Source organism: Nycticebus coucang, chromosome 18 (genome assembly GCF_027406575.1).
Source record: "Nycticebus coucang isolate mNycCou1 chromosome 18, mNycCou1.pri, whole genome shotgun sequence".
Classification (NCBI taxonomy): Eukaryota; Metazoa; Chordata; class Mammalia; order Primates; family Lorisidae; genus Nycticebus; species Nycticebus coucang.
The window spans coordinates 64,682,822-64,710,662 of NC_069797.1; the positions used below are offsets into that span (position 1 = coordinate 64,682,822).

The 27,841-nt window shown below is 42.4% G+C and overlaps 1 protein-coding gene across 5 annotated transcripts in view; it reads right to left on the reverse strand.

Annotated features, from left to right (window-relative positions):
* The window catches only part of POLG2 (DNA polymerase gamma 2, accessory subunit), a 47,181-nt gene that overhangs the window by 13,064 nt on the left and 6,276 nt on the right, over positions 1 to 27,841 (reverse strand). Inside the window, exons 2-8 of one of the 5 annotated variants that reach the window (XR_008375688.1) lie at positions 26,655 to 26,781; positions 26,424 to 26,529; positions 24,739 to 24,912; positions 15,016 to 15,156; positions 12,477 to 12,557; positions 9,818 to 9,918; positions 486 to 790 (exon numbers count right to left, since the gene is read on the reverse strand). Coding sequence is in view for 4 of the 5 variants with exons in the window: in XM_053570790.1 (XP_053426765.1) it covers positions 6,490 to 6,655; positions 9,818 to 9,918; positions 12,477 to 12,557; positions 15,016 to 15,156; positions 24,739 to 24,912; positions 26,424 to 26,529; positions 26,655 to 26,781 (896 nt within the window). In the remaining variant the exon portion in view is untranslated. Of the gene's footprint in view, positions 1 to 139; positions 791 to 3,116; positions 3,331 to 6,021; positions 6,656 to 9,817; positions 9,919 to 12,476; positions 12,558 to 15,015; positions 15,157 to 24,738; positions 24,913 to 26,423; positions 26,530 to 26,654; positions 26,782 to 27,841 lie in introns of those variants that run through there. The other 4 variants (XM_053570792.1, XM_053570793.1, XM_053570790.1 and 1 more) reach the window with 4 other exon arrangements.

The following is a 27,841-nucleotide window of genomic DNA, read 5'->3' on the forward strand; positions in this document are numbered from 1 at the left end:
TTCCATCGGGAATCAAGAAAATGACCACAAGGTGGCTCTGCAGGGTCTCAGGCCTAGTGTGAGAACAGCTTCTACCAGTCCTTCACGATCAGCTGGCCTCTGGGCAGCCCCATCAGAGCACCCTGTATCCAACCTCCCCTGAAAGGCCCTGGGTGAGCTGGTGGTCTCCTTTCCCTGGTTCACAGCTTCTCTGCTAAAGAGATACAGGACCCTCAGGGAAAGACTGAAGGGGATCCCTTGATGCACATGAGGAGTGGGTTAGACCTAGAAACAATTCATGGTTTTCCATTACGGTGCCAGTACCAGCCCTCCAGGCATCTGCTTTGGTCTTTAGTGGCTATATAAACAGCATTGCCATTGACAGCCTATCTGTCCTACTCCCGGGAACGCCTGGCTCTCAGCCTGGATCCCAGCCACTCCGCATTACTACCCATCATGGCAATTACATTAACCCTGCCTCCCCCACTCCGGCGTCACCACCTCACCTCTGCCATGGTGGAGTCCTGTCATTCCCACTGACACCAAGGCCCAGTCCTGGGTAACATCTTCCATCACCAACTCTGGCTGACAAAAGATAGCCACCACTTAGGTCCACCAGTGTCCCACTCCAAGGCATTTGAATTGCTTCAGTAAGGGAAGCATCTTTTAGGCTCTCCGGAAGGACTTAGTGAGTGGGAGGTGTTTCGGTCTCCCACAGTGAATTCATGCTGACGGGCCTGCTTCTCTGCGTCTTGGGACTCTCCTGGAGATTTGGCTCAGGCATTGCCATCCTCATCCCAGTAGGGCCACACTGTCCAATAGAAATAGAATATGAACCACAAAGGTACTTTTTTTTTTTTTTTTTGCAGTTTTGGCTGAAGCTGGGCTTGAACCCACCACTCCCGGTATATGGGGCTGGCACCCTACCCTTTGAGCCACAGGCGCCGCCCCACAGAGATACTTTTAACTTTTTCTAGCAGCCACCATAAAAATTGAAAAGCAGCAGATGAAATAACTTGGAATAGTGTATTTTATTTAATTCAGCGTATCCAAAATCTTATCATTTTAACATGAGCCACTAGCTGTGTTTCACCCAGCATGCAGCCTTGCTTCTGACTGACTGTGGCTACTATGTTGCACTGCCCACTGTCCACTATGTTATGTGGCCTCTGTTGGGTCCAAGCTTCAAGGAAACATCCCAGCTGTACACTTTGGACCAGTTCCTGGTAACCTTACATGACACTAAACCTCGATTTTGTGATCCAGTCTCACATTCTGTGCTGTGCAGTGCAGCATTCCCTCGCCCCTCCCACGTGCTCCCCTGGCTCCTGGCAGAATGTACTAGCAATGTCTATGGCCATATCACCCTGAACACACCTGATCGCTTCTGGGGTTTTGTTTTTTTTTTTGTAGAGACAGAGTCTCACTTTACCGCCTTCAGTAGAGTGCCATGATGTCACAGGACTCACAGCAACCTCCAGCTCTTGGGCTTCCGCGATTCTCCTGCCTCAGCCTCCTGAGCAGCTGGGACTACAGGCGCCCGCCACAACGCCCGGCTATTTTTTGGTTGCAGTTCAGCGGGGGCTGGGTTTGAACCCGCCACCCTCGGTATATGGGTCCAGCGCCCTACTCAATGAGCCACAGGTGCCACCCGGTTTTTTTTTTTTTTATTTTGAGACAGAGTCTCACTTTGCTGTGATGTCATAGCTCACAGCAACCTCAAATTCTTGAGCTCAAGTGATCCTCTTGCCTCAGCTTCCCGAGTAAACTGGGACTACAGGTACCCACCACTATGCCTGGCTATTTTTTAGAAACAGGGGGGTCTCGCTCTGCCTCAGGCTGGTTTGCAACTCCTAAGCTCAGGCAATCTACCTGCCTCAGCTTCCCAGAGTGCTAGGGTTACAGGTGTGAGCCACTGTGCCCAACCCTGATTGCTTCTGATCTCAGAAGCTAAGCAGGGTCAGGCCTGGTTAGTACTCGGATAGGAGGATGTACTGGCAGGCTGCTGTCCCCAGCTGGGTAAGTGACTGCCTCCTACAGCAGGGACTCTGCTTCCCCACACAGGTTTGCTGAGACCCGACCCTAGTCAATAATCTGCAGGGAAGATAGGGATGGATCTTAAAGAAAACAAGCAAAATATCACGAAGCAAATACAACAGTGAATTTCGTTGTTCCGGGACAAGGAGGAGTAACTTTCCACTGAGAACAGAGTTTCAGCCTGGGAAGATGAAAAAGTTCTGGAGACAGATGGTGCTGCACAACATGAATTAACTTAATTCCCCTGAATGACACCCCTAAAATTGTGTAAAATGGTAAATTTTATGTTATATATATTTTACCCCCATAATACAAAAAATGGCAGAGCATCAGCCTCAAGTGAAGCCTTTTAATAAGGAGGCAATGCTCCTCTCCCAGCAAGGGGACTTAAGGTCCCCACTGCCCCTATCCCAAGGCCCACTCTGTCCCTGTCAGCCGGAGACTGGCAGGGGAGAAGTGCTAGCTGTGTGCGCTCCATCCCTCTGTGGCTGCACCTGCAGGGCTCTTTGGATCAGAACCTGGACTTGCCCTCAGCACAGCCTGCCCATTGGCTGTGGGAGAGGAGGGTAAAGGCCCTCAGGGTTTCACAGCTTGCCCTGAATTGGTAGCCTCTCATTTTCTCCTTGCAAAGCTTCTAATGCTGTTGACACAAGCCACATAATTATGGTTGCCCCAAACCTTTCAAGTGCTAGAACTATTGCATCCCACGCACTCCTTCTCTGCAAGGGAAAGTCTTCGTAAAGCTTTGGCACGCTAAGGGTTCTCACCACTCTCCTTGGCACCAGCACTTGTTCCCCTCCATCCACGGGGGAGTAATTCTGTTCCCCAGGGCTGCTTTCTAGGGCCATCTGAGCCTTCATCCCATCCAGGACTAGACCTGAGAGGGGAGCTTGAGATAAGGCCTTCTGTGGCAGGAACTGACCAAGGAGGTGACCCCGGGGAACAAGCCTGAGGAACGGCCGGAAGAGCTACTACGGAGTGTGTTGCTGGCCAGGAGCAGTGGCCCACCTGGCCTCTGGGGGGCTGAGGCCATGATGGCTGGTATTCTCTCGACATATTCCCATCATTCTTTGAATGTTTCTTTACTTCTGGCACAGCAGGATGTTCCAGGGTCACCTTATTCTTGTCCTTGTCCTGACCCAGCTCTGTATCAGTTATTTTTCCAAGGCGCTCCGGTTCCTTTCAGGTGAGCTCAATATTTAGAAACCAGGGTCTGGGTGGGTTGAAGTGCTGTGGTGTTTTACAACTAATTGATCACAACTAGTTACAGATTCCTTTGTTCCTTCTCCACTCCTGCTGTTTCACTTGCCTAGCCTAAAAAAAAAAAAAGCAGAAACTAGGGTCTGGGCTCTAGCTCTGAAGCTGTGACCACTCTTAGTATGCGGCTGTTTCTAGACCCCTTCCGTGGTCAGAGCTTAGGAATATATATTCATGTGCATATTTACACATATCTACACTTACCTCTGTATTTATTTCTATTTCTCTATCTCTGAGTTCACACTGATAATCTCTAACTCCAATCCAATACCATAGTACATTCTAGTTTCCTCCCCTTTTCTTATTTGTAACTATCCTCTCTGTGAGAAATTGGGCCCCCAGTACCCCAGTAAATTTACTGAATCTGACTATTCCCCGTGTGTCATAAATCTCCATGCAGACCCCTTCTCACCTGATTTAGACCCGGCACCCTGTACCGCCCACCCTCCCCTGAAGGGCCTCCCATGCAGAGGCCCCTCACTCGGGCTCCAACACCTAAGCCAGACTCCTCCCTGGATCTTTCTATATACAGGAAACATAGGACAGAGAGGAACAGGTTACATTATATCATGAAGACACAACAAGCAAAATGCAGACGGTAGAAAAAACTCCACAATAATTAACTGATTTAAAAGGACAGCATGAATCTCCAGGATAAGAGAGACTCAAAAAGACCTACTAACCAATTTCAGTAAGGCATAAACCTTACTTGGATTCTGATGAAAACTATAGAATTTTATGAAAAAGTTAAAACTAAGTGGATATTTGATAGTAAAGGCTTCTTTCTCAAGTTTTTTTTTTTTTTCGAGACAGTCTTACTATGTCGCCCTCATTACAGTGCCATGGCATCATAGCTCACAGCAACCTCTAACTCTTGGGTTTAAGTGATTCTCTTGCTTCAGCCTCCCAAGTAGCTGGGACTGCAGGTGCCCGCCACAACGCCCAGCTATTTTTTTGTTGTTGTCATTGTCATTTAGCAGGCCTGGGTTGGATTCCAACTGCCTACCTTGGTGTATGCGGCCGGTGCCCTAACCACCAAGCTATTGGTGTCAAGCCTTTTCTGAAGCTTTCATTACAAAAATTCTCAAATATCAAGATAGCAACATATACTATGACCCCTCACGTGCCAGTCACCCTGCTTCAACAGCTCAATGCCATTCTTGTTTCATCTAGCTCTCACCACTTCTTAATAAAAGGACAATTTTAAAGTATCAGATATATAATTTCACCTCAAAATGCTTATATGTGTCTATCAAAGTTTTTTTTTTAAAGACCTAATTTTTATTTTTATTTATTTATTTTAGAGACAGAGTCTCACTTTGTTGCCCTCGGTAGTGCTGTGGCGTCATAGCTCACAGCAACCTCCAGCTCTTGGGCTTAGGTGATTCTCTTGCCTCAGCCTCCTGAGAAGCTGAGACTACAGGTGCCCACCACAACGCCCAGCTATTTTTTGTTGTTGCAGTTTGGCCGGGACCGGGTTTGAACCCGCCACCCTCGGTATATGAGGCCAGTACCCTACTCACCGAGCCACAGGTGCCGCCCTCAAAGATTTTTTAAAAAGGAAAACATAACTATACTACCACTATCATACCTCAAAAAATTTTCAATAATTCCTCAATATCATTTTGTTATTTTCTTTTAAGGTATGATAATGGTATTGTGGGTAAGCAAAGATCTTTAAGATATTTACAGATGAAGTGATGTCTGTGATCTGTTTCAAAATAACACAGACGGGTAGTGTCGGTGGAGGAGTCAGGAGTGGTCCTGGGTTGCTGGTTGCTGGCGCTGGTAATGGGCACTGGGATTAATTCCACTAATCTGCATATATCATTTGGTCTTTTTGTCAAGTTGGTAATAGTAGGATATTTACACAAAAAATCAGCACATAGGGCGGCGCCTGTGGCTCAGTCGGTAAGGCGCCGGCCCCATATACCGAGGGTGGCGGGTTCAAACCTGGCCCCGGCGTTGTGGCAGGCGCCTGTAGTCCCAGCTACTCGGGAGGCTGAGGCAAGAGAATTGCTTAAGCCCAGGAGTTGGAGGTTGCTGTGAGCTGTGTGAGGCCACGGCACTCTACCGAGAGCCATAAAGTGAGACTCTGTCTCTACAAAAAAAAAAAAAAAAAAAAAATCAGCACATAAAAGTTCAAAGATTTCTTATAAACATATCGATTAGAACCAGACATGAAATAAATTGCAATAGTTAGGTTACTTCTAACATTTATCTTAGCTTGCTTTTAAAAAAACCAATAAATGTTCAATTTTAAAGTTTAGTTTTCAGTTACTCTTTGATATTTGACAGTATAAATGTGGCAGACTCCATAAAGACTCTTCCTGATAACAAAATCCATTTGAGAGACAGACATTATTGAAGCTCCAAAGGATAAACAGTATTTGATCTAAGTCAGGATATTCTCGTCCTTAGGACGGTGATAGGTCTAGACATTACCATGTGATGCGGTTCTGACCAATGGTAGAAAGACGTCTTCTGATTGAGAGGTCTGGAAAAGAATTTACTTTCTTTTTTTTTTTTTTTGTAGAGACAGAGTCTCACTTTATGGCCCTCGGTAGAGTGCCATGGCATCACACAGCTCACAGCAACCTCCAATTCCTGGGCTTAAGCGATTCTCTTGCCTCAGCCTCCCGAGTAGCTGGGACTACAGGCGCCCGCCACAACGCCCGGCTATTTTTTGGTTGCAGTTCTGCCGGGGCCGGGTCTGAACCCGTCACCCTCGGTATACGGGCCGGCGCCGCCCTAGAATTTACTTTCTAATTAAAACTAGAAGAGCCTTAGCTGGCTAGCCCTGGTCTCTTTGATTTTCCTCCTAACTAGAAGCATGAAAAGGTCTGAAATACGGCAGCCACCTGTGATGATGAGGCAAGAAGGAAAGATAAAAGCCAACATACTGAAGATGGCAGAACAGAAAGACATCGAACCTGGGTCCTTAACTATAAATAGCTATACCTGCTTTAGACAGTCTACGCTCTGGATTTCTTGTTTTGTAAGAAAAACTCCAATTTGCCTAATCCAGTTTAGTAGGACTTTTGTTTCTTATAGCTGAACATATTCTGATAAAAGTAATACATTTAAACCTCCCCCAATGGAATCAAAGAAAGCACCAAAAATGTCCACTTCATAAGTACAAAGGGGCTAAAAATAATGTAAGTTAAATAAGACAACCAAATTAGTAGAGAATATTTATTGTACAAATACAAAAATCTATACATTCTTAGCTGATGATATATACTTGATTAAAAAGTCTTTTAATTTAGATATATGCATCATTTCTTTCATTGTGGTATCTCTACTTCTCAGATGGATTAGTCCATTTTCCAAAGTAGTTTCAGTAATCAAAACTGTGAAGAGAATACTCATTTCATCATACCTAAGAAAAAAGTAGTTAAACAAATACATGAGCACAGGCATAAATCGTAAGTTCCCCATATTACCAGCTTTAGCTACTTCAGAGTCCACTCTGCTCTCAATAGTCATGAACTCAAAGTCAGGATTTCAGAGCTGGACCAAAAAACACAACAACAACAACACTTGACAAGTTTCTGAATCACATTCAAAGGAAAATTATCAGAGTTTCTAATTTATTGCAACAGCTGAAAGTCATAGAAGAAAATAAAATCTGAGAAATAAACACTGGTACCTCAACTGATCATTCGGGGTGATATGGATGAACCTCATAATAACTTCAGCATTTTGATATTTGGATGCAATTTAAGAACAATTATTTTAGACTAAAGTCTCTTATAAAAACAAACAATAAACATCTAGTGTGCAACTAATTATACCAAAATCATACTTCATTTATAATTTAGAATGCTGACTTACGGTTTCTGGTTCAGCAATAACAGTATATACACACTCATCCTTCTGCTTAGCAAGTCACACTAACTCATTACCTTTTATTTTCTTTGCAGGACTCTATCAAAACTAATTTAATTATTCATCTGCTTGCTTACTATTTTGTCCCAGTAGATGTAAATATCGTAAGACCAGGGAATTTTTCTGTTTTGTTCAACAGTAATCAAAGTGCATGAAACATAATTATGTAATAAATATTTGCATAAAAATAATCTGGGAAATAGATCCTTTATAATATAACTGTAACTTGATAATGTCCACATGAAACAAAGGATAAGATTTAAGAACCTGAGAGAATTGTTAAGTTCAAGTACCACCCCTTCCTTTTATATATGATAAAATCATTCGTTACTCTACTTCCATTTATAGAAAACTGTTTTTCTGTGAACATTATCTGGAAAGTGGATTTATTTTATTTATTTATTTATTTTTGAGACAGAGCCTCAAGCTGTCAACCTGGGTAGAGTGCCATGGCATCACAGCTCACAGCAACCACCAACTCCTGGGCTCAAGCGAGTCTCCTGCCTCCGCCTACCAAGTAGCTGGGACTACAGGTGCCTGCCACAACGCCCAGCTATTTTTTGGTTGCAGCCATCATTGTTGTTTGGCGGGCCTGGGCTGGATTTGAACCTGCCAGTGGAAGGTGTATTTTCTGTGGCTCAGTGGGTAGGGTGCCAGCCCCATATACCAAAGGTGGCAGGTTCAAACCCAGCCCCAGCCAAACTGCAACAAAAAATAGCTGGGTGTTGTGGTGGGTGCCTGTAGTCCCAGCTACTCAGGAGGCTGAGGCAAGAGAACCGCCTAAGCCCAGGAGTTGGAGGTTGCGTGAGCTGTGTCGCCAAGGCACTCTATGGAGGGTGATAAAGTGAGACTCTGTCTCAAAAAAACGAACAAACAAAAAAAAAGTTATCAAAGTACTGAAAAGCAAAGCACAAAGCCTCACAACTTTTCACCCAGCAGATATGTAAATGCACCTCAACACAAAAAGCTAAAAACAGGCTTGGCACCTGTGGCTCAAGCGGCTAAGGCGCCAGCCACATACACCTGAGCTGGCGGGTTTGAATCCAGCCCGGGCCCGCCAAAAAACAATGATGGCTGCAACCAAAAAATAGCTGAGTGTTGTGGTGGGCACCTGTAGTCCCAGCTACTTGGGAGGCGGAGGCGGGAGACTTGCTTGAGCCCAGGAATTGGAGGTTGCTGTGAGCTGTGATGCCACAGCACTCTATCCAGGGCAACAGCTTGAGACTCTGTCTCAAAAAAAAAAAAAAAAAAAAAAAAAAACCTACCAAAATGAAGCCAAAGGAGGAAGACTTGAGTACTTTATTAAAAAACAGAAGTTACTGAAATAGCAGAGTATAAACTAGAGTCAGGGAAGTCAATGAGGGGATTATTTTAATTATCCAGGTAAGAGATATCTGTGACCTTAACTTGGGGAGTGGCAGTGAAGACAGAGATGGATTTGAGGTCTATTTGGGAGGCAGGCTGATGACATTTGGTGATGGATTGGACATGGAGAGTAAGGAAGAGGAAGGAGTTAAGCATGATTGCTGGGGCGGTGCCTGTGGCTCAGTGAGTAGGGCGCCAGCCCCATACATACACCAAGGGTGGCAGGTTCGAACCCAGCCCTGGCCAAACTGCAACAACAAAAAAAAGCATGGTTGCTGGTTTCCGTTGTTGAGCAATTGGGTGAACAGAGGTTCCAGTCCCTGAGAAGATTAGTTCTCTCTTCCTCCAGGATAGAATTCTCTTCCACTCAGTCTCTGAACGAAGCTCAGTGCCAGTGGAAATGCATTCCACTCATGTTCTTTCAGTCCTGACTCACCAAATCATGCTATATACATAACTTTATCCCTGATAAGTATTAGATAAACTGAGGTATACATAATTCATGACATTGAATCTTGATATTATACAGAGTATGTGCTCAAATACAGCTGCTGAATACTGTTCTCTGCTGTATTAATTAACTAAGGGTATAAGGTACTATAAAAGGGAAAGTGAGCATTCATTTAAAATCATATTTTATATATATTTAGAAGAAATTTATTTCTGTTACCATAAATAAACTTACAATCAAAAAACTATGAATAGGCTCAATGCCCATAGCTCAGTGGTTCAGGTGCTGGCCACATACACCAAGGCTGGCAGGTTCAAACCCAGCCAGGCCTGCTAAATAACAATGACAACAACGAAAAAATAGCTGGGTATTATGGCAGGTGCCTATAGTCCCAGCTGCTGGGGAGGGTGAGGCAAGAGAATCGCTTAAGCCCAAGAGTTTGAGGGTGCTGTGAGCTGTGCTGCCACAGCACTCTACCGAGGATTAAGAAATAAGACTGTCTCAAAAAAAAAAAAAAAAAAAAACCAACAAAACACTTTTCTTTTCTTTCTTTCTTTTTTTTTTTTGTGAGACAAGAGTCTCAAGCTGTCACTCTGAGGAGAGTGCCACGGCATCATAGCTCATTGCAACCTCCAACTCTTGGGCTCAAGCGATCCTCTTGCCTCAGTTTTTTCTGTTTTTAGAAGAGACAGAGTCTCACTCTTGCTCAGGCTGGTCAAAACCCCCCAACCTCAAGCAATCCACCTGCCTCGGCCTCCCAGAGTGCTAGGACTACAGGTGGGAGTCACCGCGACCACCGTAAACACATTTTTTAATGACAAGGAAAATGATTCTTACTTTGAATAAAGTTGTTCCAATGAGGATGATACAGTTTCCAAATAACCAGGCCACACAGAAATCCCATTTTCTAGTAATTCCTTAGATATCCCTTGACAAACCTGGAGAAAAATATAAACACTTCAAATATGAAAGAAATAAAAGTAATCCCCTGCAATTCCATTACTAGGCATCTACCCAGATAAAAAATCATTTTATCATAAGGACATTTGCACTAGACTGTTTATCACAGTTCAATTTATAATCACCAAAATGTGGAAACAACCTAAATGCCCACCAACCCAGGAATGGAATACCAAGCTATTCCAAGTATACCATGGAATACTATTTGACTATTAAAAAAAATTGAAACTTTTTACATCTTTTTTATTAACCTGGATTGAGTGGGAATACATTCTTCTTAGTAAAGCATCACAAGAATGGGAGAAACAAGAATCCAGGGTACTCAATTCTAATATGAAGGCAGTAGATGACCGAATACAAGGTGGTGGGTAGGGGAATAACAGAGCCGGGAGAGGGGCGGAGGGAGGAGGATGGGGGTTTACAGTGTGTGACACACCTCTTGGGGGAGGGACAAATCATAAGAGGGACTTTACCTAACAAATGCAACCAGTGTAACCTAATTCTTTGTACCCTCAATGAATCCCAAACAGTAAAAAAAAAAAAAGAAGGAACTAAAAGTAGCTAGAGCGATTATCCTTTTTTTGTGAAGCTACAAATCACCATCTTCAAACACTAAAATGGATAATGGACCAGTTAAAATAGGTATAAATTCCTTTAATTATGTGATATTAATGTTATATATATAATCACATATTATATATACATATATAATTTACATATATTAAATATTAAAAAACAATTTTTTTTGCAGTTTTTGGCTAAAGTTGGGTTTGAACCCACCACCTCTGGTATATGGGGCCGGTGCCCTACTCCTTTGAGCCACAGGTGCCACCCAAAATTTTATACTCCTCTGAAAATGAAAAATATTAAGCACTCCAAAGTTAAATACTAACTGTAAAAGTTCTGGGAGACATTTTTATACCAAACAGAATTTTTGTTATCATCACCATTCAAAATCATATAAAATCAAAGAAGATTCTATTCAGAAAAAAAAAAAAATAGTCGGTCCAAAGGGCTCTGTTAACTCAAAACTCATCTGAGAAGTGAGACCTGAGCCCTAAAGTTATACTACCATTTCAGGAAAAGACTGAAAAAGCCAGGACAGAAAGAAGTATGCAGAAAACCAAGACAGCGATATTCTAGAAGCCAGAAAATCTTTCAAGAGAATGACTAGTATCAGGAGAAGGTCGGAGACAAAAGCCTGACTGAAAATACAGAAGTACTAATGAATAAATGACACAGTAAACAGTGTTTTCTTAAAAAGCAATGGTGAAGCAAAAAAAAAAAAAAAAAAGCAAAATTTGAAATGCCTTAGCAACTTAGAACTATCGCTCTAGGGCAGCCTTTGTCAGCCTCAGCATTGCTGAATAGGATGTGTGGCAGCAGCCCTGGCCTCCATCAGATGCCTACAGCATTCCCCACCCTTGTGACCGGCAGAAACATCTGCAGACATTACCAAATGGCCCTGGCAAGGGAGGAGGGTGTTGGAGACTGCTCCACCCTGAAGGGAAATGCAGAAATAAGCCATTATCTCTTCTGTCCTGAGTTCACCTTTCCCACATTCCCAGACCTCTCCCCAGAAGCCAGGGTCAGGAAGTCTTTAAATCTTTTGAGTGTCCTCACTCAGGTCCTGGATAGATCTGCATCACTCAGACAGAAATGATGACTGCTGAAGATGTCTATGGAAAAGAAAACCCACCCCCAGGCTTTTCTCAAAAGTATTTGACAGAACAGATAGAAAAATCAAAATAAAATTATGGATTTAGAATATTTGCTTATATCTGGAGTGGCGCCTGTGGCTCAGTCAGTAAGACACCAGCCCCATATACCGAGGGTGGCGGGTTCAAACCCGGCCCCGGCCGAACTGCAACCAAAAAAATAGCCGGGCATTGTGGCGGGTGCCTGTAGTCCCAGCTACTCGGGATGCTGAGGCAAGAGAATCGCTTAAGCCCAGGAGTTGGAGGTTGCTGTGAGCTGTGTGAGGCCACGGCACTCTTCCGAGGGCCATAAAGTGAGACTCTGTCTCTACAAAAAAAAAAGAATATTTGCTTATATCAAGTTATCAAAAATGAAATTACAAGTGGGCACACTTTAACAGCAGAATTCACTGAACTGTATTCAGCATCTTTAATATACTACACTTCAAAGTATCTATAATTAATTTAACTACGGTATTTATCCATAGGTTCATTATTTAATTAAAACATTTTAAAGAGCAAGTAAGTCAAAATCAAATTTTACATGGCAAGCTCCCAAGTTTACTTGGTGTAATGATTATGTGGGTTGAGCATCTGTATCCCCCAAATCGCAAATCCCAAAAGCTCCACAATCTGCAACCTTTTGAACTCAAAGGAAATTGCTCATTGTAACATTTCAGATTTGGGGTTTTCAAATGAGAGAGTGTTCAATTACTATGTATTCTTCAAATATTCCAAAACACCCCAAATCAAAAATCCAAAATAATTTTGGTTCTAAGCGTTTTGGATAATGAACACTCAGCCTATAAAATCAGGACATTTAAACTCCTTTAACCCACCTGTCTCAGTTCCACTGTTGGGCCTCTTCCCACATCCAAAGCCACCTTAACAGGGGCTAGACAAGGGTGGAGTTTAAGTACCTAAGGCAATTAAAATGGGGAGGGGAGAACAGGAAAAAGGGGGAAAAGTACATTTTGTTTAAATATAACAAGTGTAACTCACATAGTTTATTTTTTTTTTAGAGACAGTCTCAGTATGTTGCCCTCGGTAGAGTGCCGTGGCATTACAGCTCACAGCAACTGCAAACTCTTGGGCTCAAGCAATTCTCTTGCCTCAGCCTCCCAAGTAGCTGGGACTACAGGCACCCGCCACAATGTTGTAGTTATCATTGCTGTTTAGCAGGCCCAGGCCAGTTTGAATCTGCCAGCCCCAGCGTACGTAGCCGGCACCTTAACCACCGAGCTATAGGTGCTGGGCCCCAAACAAGTATCTTAAATAGTTAAAATATTCTGTATGACAATGGAAGACTGTTGAGGTCATAGAACACCACATGACAGTGTAATCCCTCTCTTCAAATTCATTCCTCCATCCACCCATTTGTCAATGGCTGTGTAATGCAGGAAGAGTTCTAGGTGCTGGAACAAAAACTGCCATCTCTCCTGGCAGGGAGAAACAGATAATAAAGTAAATAAATAAATAAATAAAATATGTGAAGGTGGTAAGGGCTAAAAACGGGAGAAGATGGGACGTGCTGGCCAGGCGCAGGTTGGTAGAGAGCTGGCAGCAATTATAACTGGGGTTATTGGAGAAGGTCCTCTCCCTGAGGTGACCCTTGAGCAAAGGCTTGGAGGCAGGGAAAGACAACACGGGATGACAGAGGAAGAGAATTTTGGGCAAAGTGGAGAACAAATGACAAGGCTCTGGGCTGGCAGTCTCTTTGGCATGTTCCAGAAACCGCCAGATCAGGGCTGCTAGGTGACTGAGTGAAGAGTAGTAGCAGGTCAAAAAGGAAAGGGCTTTGGTCTCCTGAGTGAGATGAAGGGCTTCCAGGGCAGAGAAGCAACATAGCATATGCCTTTGAACAGGCCACTCTGAGAGGACAGGCAGGGCTGATGGTGGCTTAGTTTGGGTGTGAGCACTGGAGGGGGTAAGAAGTGGTCAGATGCAGGATATATATGATGTTAAAGTCAAACGGAATTTGCTGATAGTTTGGATGAAGGTATAAGAAAGGGGCAGAACATGGGGGCTCACTCCTGTAATCTTAGCACTTCAGGAGGCTGAGGCAGGAGGATCATTTGCATCTAGGCATTCAAGACTAGCCTGAGCAATAGGAAAATTAAAAAGTTAACTGGGAGTGGTGGCACACTCCCACAGTCCCACCTACTCAGGAGGTTGAGGCATGGGGATCACTTGAGGAGAGTGTCACAAACTTATGGTACCCATTCTCAGCTGAGCACTAACATTACTTGTTAAAACTTTTGATTTGGGGCAGCTGCCTTTTACATTCAAGGGGAGTATGAGTATTCCACACTCTTGCCATTTAAACCCCTACTCCTCCACATTTTAAACTAGTCTTCTTGCCTCCTAATTTCCTGAGAAAATAGAGGGTGTGAATAAAACATCCTGCAAAGGCCTATCAGCTCTAGGAAATCATTTATAACGACACCATCCCTTTTCTTACCCGCTATTTCAAATAAACTGTCTCTAGACAAATCCCCCAACTTGTGTTCTTGCCTGTCTCGACCCCTCCCATTTCCTCCAACATCTTGCTCTGTTTCTTTCCTCTCCTATAAGCCCTCTTCTTTCTTGATTTTCTTTGAATGTTCATGCACTAAAACCAGCCTTTCCCTTGGCCCAGGCACCCATATCTAGCTGGTCAGTGGATCCCCTGTTATTAAGCAGAATGGGATCACAGAAGGTCCAGTGACCACCCATGTGGAATAAGACCAGGAGCCAGATCCAGGGGCAGAGAGGTCAGTACTAATAGGTCTTGCTGGTCAGTCTCATGCCTACTCACCAGGAGTCAAGCTTTTTTTTTTTTTTTTGTAGAGACAGAGTTTCACTGTACGGCCCTCGGGTAGAGTGCCCTGGCCTCACACGGCTCACAGCAACCTCTAACTCTTGGGCTTACGCGATTCTCTTGCCTCAGCCTCCCGAGCAGCTGGGACTACAGGCGCCCGCCACAACGCCCGGCTATTTTTTTGTTGCCGTTTGGCCGGGGCTGGGTTTGAACCCGCCACCCTCGGCATATGGGGCCGGCACCCTACTCACTGAGCTACAGGCGCCGCCCAGGAGTCAAGCTTTTGATACAAATGGAAGCCACTGATGGAAAGGCTCAAGGTTTTAGAATCAGAGAGAGAACTGTCAGCACGTGATCAAACAGAAATGAAGGATACCGTGTTCTATTCTGTGAGAGCTTACTATTATCCCCGTGGCCAGATTCCAAAAAAAAAAAACACAAAACAATAAATACCTCTCACATGTGCTAAAAGAAATTATTCAGAGTTCACATTAGAAACCAATCACACTAACATAAAAAAAGGAATAGAAAGCATATTTTTTTGTTTCCCAAATCTATCTCCGAAATAGCAAAAGCACCTTTCTGTGAAGATTCTTCTTTCTTGTAAAGGAATTCTCTGTCAGCTGGAAGGAATCGTAGAGGTAAGCCAGCATGCCTCGGTCTAGATCCCCATTTATAGACAGAACACAGGGAACTACATTTTTCCGTCCATCTCGGCCCTTCACAGAAAAGTAGAACAAAAAGAAAGTATTTAGCACAACTCTTCCTTTAAAATGATATATTTTAAACTTACACAATCAGAATGCAAAAGTAAAATTTCATTTGTCAAAGCGCCCACTCTCTGCCAGGCGTATGCGAGGCGCACAAAGATGATGACGCATTCTCTGCTCTCTGGAGGTCCAGGGTTTAAATCACTGGGTCTCAACTGCCTCCTTATTAGATCACCCAGGAATCTGAAAATGTACTGGGTGCTTGGGCTCCACTCCTAGACATTCTGAACAACTAGAGTGGGACACAGGCATCATCTCTCTCCCAGGTGAGAATCGGTGTCTGAAAAGATAACACTCTTAAGCAAAATGATTTGAAGATTAAAGTTCAGAAGAGCCTTTAGGAAAAAAAAAATAGTACGCTTAGGGAACGGAGTTTGGAGTATTTTCTCAAATGGAAAGTTATTTACATTAAAAAACCCATTTTTTAGGGTGGTGCCTGTGGCTCAAAGGCCCCATATGCCAGAGGTGGCAGGTTCAAACCCAGCCCTGGCCAAAAAAAAAAAAAAATCCATCTTTTAAAAATCTGCTTTTTCGGTTAAGGCATATATAAGGCATATATCTATTATGATATATTATTATTATATTTTATATATAATATAATTATTATGATATATTATTATTATAATATATCATAATAGATGACACAAATCAAGTATCGATAAGTAGATGTATTTCCCCTTTAAACTGAGGAGGAAAAGAATCATCTCAAATTTCTAAAAACTTTTAGTTTTAACATTTTTAAAAAGTTTTGCAAATAAACAGTTCTACCGGGCGGCGCCTATGGCTCAGTCAGTAGGGTGCCGGCCCCATATACCGAGGGTAGCGGGTTCAAACCCGGCTCCGGCCAAACTGCAACCAAAAAATAGCTGGGCGTTGTGGCGGGCGCCTGTAGTCCCAGCTACTCGGGAGGCTGAGGCAAGAGAATCGCTTAAGCCCAGGAGTTGGAGGTTGCTGTGAGCTGTGTGATGCCACGGCACTCTACCGAGGGCCATAAAGTGAGACTCTGTCTCTACAAAAAAAACAAAAAAATAGTTCTACCTTCATCCTTTTGTAATAAAATATTGTTACTCATCTAGGTAACTGTAATTTTTTCATTTTATTTATTTATTTTGAGACAGTCTCACTATGTTGCCCTTGGCATAGCGCCATGACATCACAGCTCACAGCAACCTCTAATTCCTGGGTTTAAGCGATTCTCTTGCCTCAGCCTCCCAAGCAGCTGGGACCACAGGTGCCTGTCACAATGCCCAACTATTTTTTGTCATTGTTGTTTGGCAGACCTGGGCTCGATTTGAACCCATCAGCTCTGGTGTATGTGGCTGGTGCCCTAGCCGCTGAGCTACAGGCGCCGAGCCTATAATTTTTTTTTTTTTTTTAATAATCAAAAAGATTTTAAATCCTCAACTTCTATTAATTATCCATCATCAAGCAGTCTTCACTAATACATGTATGTTCTCATATTTTAAATGTATTTGAATTGCATTTGATACTTTAAACAAGATTAATGAGAATCTGCCTTCAAAAGGCAGTAAACTTTCTGGGTGTAGCAGCTCACGCCTGTAATCCTAGTGCTCTGGGAGGCTGAGGCGGGTGGACTGCTTGCACTCAGGAGTTTGAAACCAGTCCAAGCCAAGAATAAGATGCCATCTCTACTAAAAAATAGAAAAAAAACTAACCAGGTGTAATGGCGGGCACCTATAGTCCCAGCTACTAGGGAGGCTAAGCAAAGTGGATTGCTGTCAGCCAAGAGTTGGAGGTTGCTGTGAGCTGTGATGCCAAGGCATTCTCTACCCAGGGCAACAAAGTAAGAATTTTTCTCAAAAACAACCAAAAAAAAAAAAGCAGTAAACTTTCTGATATCTGGGATTCTATTAGTCTATGTTACAGAAATGATATTTAGTAAGATAATTCTGAGGCAATGCAAGGTTTTGTGGTGCAATTAGAATTTTTTTTTTTTTCTGTAGAGACAGAGTCTCACTTTATTGCCCTCGGTAGAGTGCCATGGCATCACACTGCTCACAGTAATCTCCAATTCCTGGGCTTAGGTGATTCTCTTACCTCAGTCTCCTGAGTAGCTGGAACTACAGGCACCCGCCACAACACCCCACTATTTTTTTGCTGCAGTTCGGCCAGGACCGGGTTTGAACCTGCCACCCTTGGTATATGGGGCTGGCACTCTACCCACTGAGCCACAGGCGCCACCCACAATTTGAATTTTAAAAAATCTAAATCATTCAGGCACAGTGGCTCATATCTATAATCCTAGCACTCTAGGAGGCTGAGGCAGATGGATCACTTGAGCTCAGAAGTTCAAGACCAGCCTGAGCAAGATTTGAGATGCTATCTCTACCAAAAATAGAAAAACCAGCTGAGTGTTGTGGTGGGCACCTGTAGTCCCAGCTACTTGGGAGGCTGAGGCAAGAGGGGTTGAGGCCAAAAATTTGAGGTTGCTGTGAGCTATGATGCCACAGCACTCTACCCAAGGCAACAGAGTGAGAGTGTCTCAAAGATAAATAAATAAATATTAAAAAGTCTAAATCTGAATCTTTAGATATTAAGAATGCTTTAATATTTTCTAGTTATTTGAAAAGTGGGTATCTAAAAATGTCAAGATATCCAATGACAACACTCCTTAGCTAGAATATCTGAATTCTCACATCATTAGGACAAATTTTTCCTATTTTAATTGTTCTTCAGACTTATCTGCTTCACTATTATCTAAAAATATATTTGAATGTTAACTATCAAATCAACTAAAAATAGATATAAAATAGCGTAAAGAATCATTTAAAAACAGCATACTAAATGACAGAAATTCTATTTAATATTTTATAATATGTTCAAACTAATGATGAATAATTTTTGTGACTTCTGGAAAAAGAAGGGCAATAATTTCACAAAAGAGTAAAAATTCGTCATTAGAGAATTTTTCATTAGTGAAAATTACCCTAATAAAGAACAAAATAAGCAATTAATAGTGCCATGATATAAAAATCATCTTTAAATCCCTAGCCATCAAGGTTGAACCGGTATTTATCTATTATAATTAAGCAATTAAATTTCATTTGAGAGCCAAATACCCCAAAAGGAAATGTGATGAGGGTAGAGTTATGGGAAAATGTTCATGAATAAATCTTTTAGTTTTCATTAGTTATCTTACATTTAATAATTAGTCTACTTTCTATTCATTATGTATGAACTAGCATGTTTCCATGTTTTATTTTCAAGTTTCAGATACCTTTTTTCACTGTAAGACTGCATTAGCTGTTAAATAGCACATAGAAACTCTATCTGCACCAGTAAAGAAAATCTAACCATTCAAAACTAGAACCACTCCAGATTGGCTTAGCACCATTTTACCGGTCCACACGCTTTCTAAAACTTTATAACTTCAAAAGTTTTAGAAGGAAGCATCCCTTTTATAAAGGAATTCTATCATTTGGGTGGCGCCTGTGGCTCAAGGAGTAGGGCGCGGTCCCATATGCCAGAGGTGGCGGGTTCAAACCTAGCTCCGGCCAAAATCCAAAAAAAAAAAAAAAGGAATTCTATCATTTGCTTTAATATTTGAAAATTTTGTTTTACTTTATGGAATTAAAAAAAAACACCTTTTCTTCTCTCTTGCCAGGGCTTGTACATTCAGCCTGGGAGGTCCAGGGCCAAACTTGTGGCCAGTTGTGAGTACTAGAGAAGTGGGGAGGCCAAGTATTTAAGGCCAAGATTTCTAATTAACTTTCCTCCTTCCCTACACTCTGATGAGAGCACCTAAAGAGGATGGAATGATAGTATGTTCAAAATCCAGTTCTATAGCCCTTCTTTCTTCTCCTGGGCAAATATCCATCAGGAGTGTCTGATGGGAACTGGGGAACTAGTTACAGGAAGTCTGAGTACTTACAAGAAATAAGTAAATATGCTTAATGCCTGTAGTTCAGCGGCTAGGGCGCCGGCCATACCCCAGGGCCGGTGGGTTCGAACCCCACCGTGGCCTGCCAAACAATGACAACTACAACAAAAAAATAGCCAGGCATTGTGGCAGGTGCCTGTAGTCCCAGCTACTTGGGAGGCTGAGGTAAGAGAATCGCTTAAACCCAAGATTTTGAGGTTGCTGTGAGCTGTGATACTACCCATGAATTTTAAAATGTACTGGGCACTCTACCAAGGGCAAAATAGTGAGACTCTGTCTCGGGAATAAAAAAGAAATAAGAAAATACATTTAAGATACTGGGAGTCAGATTTCTCACTGTCAAAGAAAAAAAATCATAAATATGGGAAGAGGAAAAACTAGAATAAACCCATGGCATTTGACTGGAATTTGCAGATTTAGCATGAACTCCTTCCTAGATTTTAATAGATACAGACACAGATACAGAGGTAGGCAAGTATGTAAATATATACCTGTGTGACTGGGCAAGATAATGACTGGCTCATGCCAGTAATCCCTGCACTTTGGGAAGCTGAGGTGGTAAGATCAGCCTGGGCAACACAGTGAGACCCTGTCTCTACCAAAAAAAAAAAAAATAATAACAAAAGAAATTAGTCCCAGCTTCTCAGTATGCTGAGGTGGGAGTATCTCTTACGGCTGGGAGGTCAAGGTTGTGGCGGGCTATATTAGCACCACTGCACTCTAGCCTGTGCAACAGAACAGACAGAGCCTCAAGCTGTCACCCTGGGTAGAGTGCCGTCGCATCACAGCTCACAGAAACCTCCAACTCCTGGGCTTAAGCGATTCTCCTGCCTCTGCCTCCCAAGTAGCTGGGACTACAGGCACCCACCACAATGCCCAGCTATTTTTTGGTTGCAGCGTTATTGTTGTTTGGCGGGCCCAGGCTGGATGCAAACCCGCCAGCTCAGGTGTATGTGGCTGGCACCTTAGCTGCTTGAGCCCCACAGGCACCGAGCAAAGAGCCTGTCTCTTAAGTAATTAAACAGTAGGTAGATATATGTATTTATCATCTACAAGTATTTCTTCATTGTGTCTACTGAGAGGGCCCAGAAGCAATGATACCAAGTTCTAAGAAGTAAACCTCATGGCAAGATCTCAGTTTTTAAATAGTGAGCCTTGGTTCCTATTAGAAGAGAACCAAGGCTCTTTGGAGAAATGGCTAACTCCACAGCTAGGTCAAGAAAACACAAGATGATCCTGGAATAATCTGTCATGACAGAAAGTAAGGAAGTAAATGTAGAGAGAATGATGGAGATACGTCAAAAGGACACTGGTCAAGCCCAGGACAATTTGAGCATCAAAATAATGAAGTAACAGATTATAACCCTCCGAGAAAAACAGAAATCTGTGAATCCACACCAAAAATAAAAAAATAAACAAATGGGGGAGAAGGAAAAGCTCTCTACGGTATACTGCTCACCAGTAAGTCTGGAAGGAATGATGATGATGAAATTAATTATTTATTTATTTTTTAAATTAAAAAAAAAAAAAATTTTTTTTGTCATCCCCAGTAGAATGCCCTGGCATCATACCTCACAGCAACCTCTCAGACTCCTGGGCTCAAGCAACTGTCTCGCCTCAGCCTCCGGAGTAGCTGTGACTACAGGCGCACCCCACCATGACACCCGGCTATTTTTAGAGGCAGGGTCTCACTTTAGCTCACGCTGGTCTTGAACTTGCTGGTCTCAAACTCATGAGCTCAGGCAATCCACCTGCCTTGGGCTCCCAGAGTGCTGGGATTACAGGTGTGAGCCACCACGTCTGGCCAGAATGATGAGATAATTAAGAAAATAAAAAGCACCACCATTTGGCAAACCAAACAGTAATAACTGATTTGGGTAAGAATCATCAATGGGCCACAACAAATACATAAGTGAGAGGATGGTTATGTTAACAAGTTTGATGTAAGCTTTCCACACTGTATATCAAATCAGCACATTGTACACCATAAATGCATTACGGTACACAGTTATGATTTAAAAAAACAGTTAAAAAATAAAAAAGAATCATCAATGGATGCTGCAACCAGCAAATCAAAATTTGGTGACAAAGAGGTTCTTTACATAGTCTTACAGTACCTGCTTACTATGCATTAATAAGTATGAAATATTTGTTAGCTTTACATTGGAGAAACGATAGACACCATCTTGAACGGGTGATAAAAATAAGCATCACTAGTAACACCTCAATGCTGTCTGCCTCCCAATATGATGCACTGAGGGCAGCACCCTTTCTGGGTATTCCTGGCAAAAATACATAAATCACATGGAAACATCAGACAAATCCAAAACAAGGGAAATTCTACAAAGTAACTAACCTGTACTCTTTAAAAATGTGAAGTTCCTGAGATATCATCTAACTCCAGTAAGATTAGCCCACATTACAAAATCCCAAAACCAGAGATGTTGGCGTGGATGTGGAGAAAAGGGAACACTTCTACACTGCTGGTGGGAATGCAAACTAATACGTTCCTTTTGGAAAGATGTTTGGACAACACTTAGGGATCTAAAAATAGACCTGCCATTTGATCCTACAATTCCTCTACTAGGTATGTATCCAGAAGACCAAAAGTCACATTATAACAAAGATATTTGCACCAGAATGTTTATTGCAGCCCAATTCATATTTGCTAAGTCACGGAAGAAGCCCAAGTGCCCATCGACTCACGAATGGATTAATAAATTGTGGTACATGTATACCATGGAATATTATGCAGCCTTAAAAAAGATGGAGATTTTGCCTCTTTCATGTTTACACGGATGGAGCTGGAACATATTCTTCTTAGCAAAGTATCTCAAGAATGGAAGAAAAAGTATCCAATGTACTCAGCCCTACTATGAAAGCTATAACCCAATTATAGCCCAAGAATATGGGGAAAGGGGATAGGGAAGGGAGGAGAGGGGGGAAGATGGGTGGAGGGAGGATAATTGGTGGGACCACACCTATGATGCATCTTACAAGGGTACGTGTGAAATCTACTAAATGTAGAATATAAATGTCTTAACACAATAACTAAGAAAATGCCCTGAAGGCTATGTTAACCAGTTTGATGAAAATATTTCAAATTGTATATAAAACCAGCACACTGTACCCCACGATTGTATTAATGTACACAGCTATGATTTAACTAAAAAAAATGCCAAGGTCGGAATTTCCCCTCCCTATAATCTAGGAGAGCTGGCAGGATCTCAAAGCTGCTCTGCTCTGCTGAAAGCTGCAGTGAGGAGAAAACGAAACTGATCAATCAGCAATGTGATCAGGCACAGACCTGGCATCCTTTACACCAGGCCACACCGAGTAATCAATCTAATTGCTGGTTATGCCAACATCTAGACCATGCGAACGAATCTCAACTCATTTGTGTTTCTGTCAATGTGGGTGCCTGGTGGAACCAGTCTGAAGATGGATGTATGACAAGAGGTGGTGTCCACAACCAGAGAAGAAGCATCATGCTGCTTCTCCCGTTGATGACTCAACTGGATGCTGAGAACCCTCTATGGAAACTCACAAACTATCTTTCGCTCAGGGAAAGTCACTAAAAAGGAAAATATCCCCCTGCATGGAAAACAGGGATGATGCTGGATCTTTTCTGGGTAACATACTGGAGCAATACCGTGATCAGGCTCTATGATTTGATTCCACAAATGACATTCTTGCACCTCTTACAAAGATTGTGGATGGTGTTGACATGAACCCTCATGATGTTGGTGGTTGTCCAAACATCTGATATTCTAGAAGGCCCGCAAGACGGTAAGGCCTGAGCAACTTGGGGTAGTTCACTCTCTCCCCTTGGTAAGTTGCCAGACACTGAAGATTATATCTGGCTAGACTGAAAGTCTGGTGACCCTGTAACTGCCAGAACCAGACCAAAGGTCTTTTGTATCAAATACTTTACAACCTGTTCTGTTCCCACAGATTGATAACACATACAACCTGGAGATATAGAAGTGCCAGGGACGAGGGAGGGAAGGGGGAAGGAGGGAGAAGAGGCACAGCAAACTCCAGGCCGGGAGACCATGGGTTCCAACCTGACCCTATCTGTAAATAACTCTGGCCCTTTGCTATTGTGTGTGGCGATAAAGTATACAAGCTGTCCTCACCTAGATAGTCAAGACACTGTGGACTTGGTTATCTGACACCCTCTGTTGCCAGGTATCTATTTTAAACGTCAGCCAAACTGCAAACTTAGGCTTTTTTTTTTTTCATAAACTGGTACCAAGAAAATGTCCTAGATGTGACAGTAGAAAAACCCACTTGGATATCACAATTCTAAGTTCCTTTTGGTACTCAGGACTCTTTACCTGGCATTTGGAGCTCATGAGATTGAAAAGACAGTTTTGAATCTCTCCATGGTAATGGAACAAGAGTTCAGTATCACTGAGCAAGTGCTGGGAACACTTCAGTTAGAAGTCAGCAGCCCAGCCTCTGTTGTATTTGAAAAATACTGTGTCCTGGATGCCCTGACAGTCCCAGGGGTAGGAGCTTATGTGATTATTGGTGACAATGACTGCCACTCAGGGGGAAGAATAGAGACTGTGATTTATACTTCTTTGAGACTGTGATTGATATTAGATTAACGAAGACTTTTTTCCAAGAATGGGAGACTGGGGATGTGGCAGGTTCAGGCCCAGCCCTGGCCAAAAATTGCACATAAATAAATAAATAAATAAAAAAGAAAAAAAAATGTCAAGGTCATGAAAGCCAAGGAAGGATAAAAGGAATCATTCATTTGAAAGGGACTAAAAAGGCCAAGGTACAGTGGCTCACATCTGTAATCCCAGCACTCTGGGAGGCCAAGGCAGGTGGATCGCTTGAACTCATGAGTTAGAGACCAGCTTGAGCAAAAGTGAAATCCTGTCTCTCCTAAAAACAGAAAAACTGAGGCAAGAGGATTGCCTGAGCACAAGAGTTGGGAGTTTGCGGGCGGTGCCTGTGGCTCAGTCGGTAAGGCGCCGGCCCAATATACCAAGGGTGGCAGGTTCAAACCTGGCCCCAGCTGAACTGCAACCAAAAAATAGCTGGGCGTTGTGGCGGGCGCCTGTAGTCCCAGCTACTTGGGAGGCTGAGGCAAGAGAATCGCTTAAGCCCAGGAGTTGGAGGTTGCTGTGAGCTGTGTGATGCCATGGCACTCTACCGAGGGCCATAAAGTGAGACTCTGTCTCTACAAAAAAAAAAAAAATAAATAAAAAAAGGAGTTGGGAGTTTGCTGTGAGCTATGACGCCACAGCATTCTACCCAGAATGACAGCTTGAGACTGTCTCCAAAAAAAAAAAAAAAAAAAAAGACTAAAGAGACATAATAACTACAGGAAATATATGATGCTGGATTGGATCCGGGACTTAGAAAGGGCATTACTGGGATAGCTGGCTAAATGTGTAGGGTTCTATGGAATGGGTGGTTAATAGCGGATTACTGTGAATTTCACTTTGATGGCTATATTGTGGTTATGCATATGAAAAATACATTGCACCAGAAAAATACATACTTAAATATTTAGGGATCATGGGATACCAAGCTGCAACTTCAATGGTTCAGAAATTATTACAGAGAACCAGGGTACAGAATACACAGGAGATCAAGGTAAGACATACCTGTAATTTAGACACATTTCCAGGATACATGCGTAAAAGTTCATGATCTCCTAGATTCCACAGGGTTTCTATTGGTTCTTTTCCCCAGGGAAAGTTGTAGTAAAGTTTGTTTCCTTTACGGCCCTCTTCATCCTCACAATCACTGCTGCTGAAGTTAGATGGACTCATAGCAAACTAGAAAAAAAAGTTGTTTGTCTTGTTAACATACTAAAATGTTAACTTACCTCTAATCCCATAATTATCTCTACAAATTAAAGGTGCTTGAGATTTTTTTTAAAGAGGCAAGGTCTTATTATGTTGCCTAGGCTGGAGTGCAGTGGCTACTCACAGGCCCGATTGTGGGGCCTTGCAGCCTTGAACTCCTGGGCTCAAGTAGTCCTTCTGCCTCAGCCGCCCTTCAAGTAGCTGGGGACTATAGGCACCCAGATGAAACTTAATTTTAATTTTTTTTTTATTTTTTTGAGACAGAGTCTCATTATGTTGTCCTCTACCGGTAGAGTGCCATGGTGTCACAACTCACATTCAAATTCTTGGGTTTAACTTGGGCTTAAACTCTTGCCTCGGCCTCCCAAGTAGCTGGGACTATAGGCGCCCACCACAACTCCTGGCTATTTTTTTGTTGCAGTTGTTTAGTTGGCTGGGGCTGGGTTGGAACCCGCCACCCTCGGTGTATGTGGCTGGCACCATAACCACTGTGCTACGGGCGCCGAGCTGAAAATTAATTTTTAAAAAGTTAAAATTGGCTTGGCGCCCATAGCACAGTGGTTGTGGCGCCAGCCACATACACTGAGGGTAGCGGGTTTGAACCCAGCCCAGGCCAGCTAAGCAACAATGACAATTGCAACAGAAATATAGCCAGGTGTTGTGACAGGCACCTGTAGTCCCAGCTACTTGGGAGGCTGAGGCTAGAGAATCGCTTAAGCCCAAGAATTTGAGGTTACTGTGAGCTGTGATGCCACAGTACTCTACCTTGGGTGACATAGTGAGACCAGTATCAAAATAAAATAACATAAAAAGTTAAAATATGGAGTATGCTATTTTTTCAGTCTGAAAGAACTACAGAAAAACTGCTGATGCTACCTAGCATTTTTTTGGACAATTAACAAGAGGGGAAATCAAACATCAACTAAATGGGATAAAGAAAGTGTAATCTAGTCACCGTTCTTACCCTTCTATGAAGTGCTTGGTTACTTCATTTACTTTAGATGGATATTGGGAGGATTTATTTGTAAGAGTTGGGAAAAGGCAGGACAATAGTAAGGCAAAAAAACGTGCTTATTTCAACTCTTTTCAGCATATTCTACAATTCATCAATTACAGAATCCTTTTGACTCACACAGAGAGTTCAGGGAGGTAGGTAGCAAAAGCTGAAGTTATAACAGTAGACAAGAATCAAACTCCATAGCAACCAGGAATACTAGGTGAAGGCTCTGAACAATAGAGAAAAACTTATCAACAAATACATTTGCACCAACAAATGTCTTTACCAGAGTAGCTTTGTTATCTGGAATAATGAAAATCATCACAAAGGGCCTTTTACGTGTATTTGTTGACTTACTATAGCTGTCTCTTGTAAATATAAAATATGTGTATCAAATAAAATTTCATTTATAATATAGAAGCATTATCTTTGATACATTAAGACAATTTACCTATTAACTACTCAAAGGGAATGATTGTAGTACCTTTCTCCACCATAGGAGTCGATGACGTATCCAGAAATCAAGCCATTGGCTTGAAGTTCTCACAGAAGTAAACCACACCAGTGAAGCTTCAGTCTTCTCACCAACTCTTTAGATATCAAAAATATCAGAACGTTAGCTTATTTAAAAAAATTATATTATCTATCCCAAAGTGGAAAATTCTGATTCTCGACTATTTAAATACAAGGCCAAATTATTTGCCACTTTTCATACCTTTTAACACCATTAAGTATCTGCTTAGTGTCAGAAACAGGATGAAAACACACTCCAATCTGAGCAAGGCCATAAGGTAGCTTCTTGTTCATCAGCTCCAGGCAATTTACATGGTGCTCCAAGGCACCTGTCCAGAGATAAATCAATCATTGTGTAAATCTATTGCATCAACCCAAATCATTTTTGTCAATTTATAGACAAATTAATAGTATAATGTTAATACAGCAGTATAAGTAGCATGGAGCTATAAAGACAGATCCTAACTGACTACCACTTAATTGTACAAAGTTTCCCCCAACATTTTAGTTTGAAGATTTTTAAATCTACAACAAAGTTGAAAGAATAATATATACCTAGCTACAATAAACACGTACATATTCCTTGTCTAAATTCATCAATTATCAACATTTTGCCACATTTTGTTCACTCACAAACACTTTAGCATGCATCACCTAAAAATAAAAATATCTGGCTCATGTCTGTAATCCCAGCACTCTGGGAGGCTGAGGTGGGTGGACTGCCTGAAGCTCAGGAGTTGGAGACCAGCCTGAGCCAGAGCAAGACCCTGTCTCTAAAAATAGCCAAGCATCATGGCAGGCACCTGTAGTCCCTCATCTAAAAATAAAAATATTTGGTTCACACCTGTAATCCTAGCACTCTGGGAGGCTGAGGCAGGTGGACTGCCTGAGCTTAGGAGTTGGAGACCAGCCTGAGCCAGAGCAAGACCCTGTCTCTAAAAATAGCCAGGCACTGTGGCGGGTGCCTGTAGTCCCAGCTACTTGAGAGGATGAGGCAAGAGAATCACTTAAGTTTGAGGTTGCTGGGAGCTGTGAAGCCACCGTACTCTACCAAGGGTGACAAAGTGAGATTCTGTCTCAAAAAAAAAAAAAAAGCCGGATGTGGTAGCTCACATCTGTAATCCTAGCACTCTGGGAGGCCAAGGCAGGTAGACAGCTTGAGCTCATGAGCTCGAGACCAGCCTGAGCAAAAGTGAGACCCTGTCTCTACTAAAAATAGAAAAAACTGAGGCAAGATGATTACTTGATTCCTAGAGTTGGAGGTTGCTGCGAGCTATGATGACACTGCACTCTACTAGGTCGACAGCTTAAGACTGTTTCAAAATAAATAAATAAAAAATAAAAAATTTCTCTGTGTAGCACTGTTAACCATTACAAAGCTAACCACAA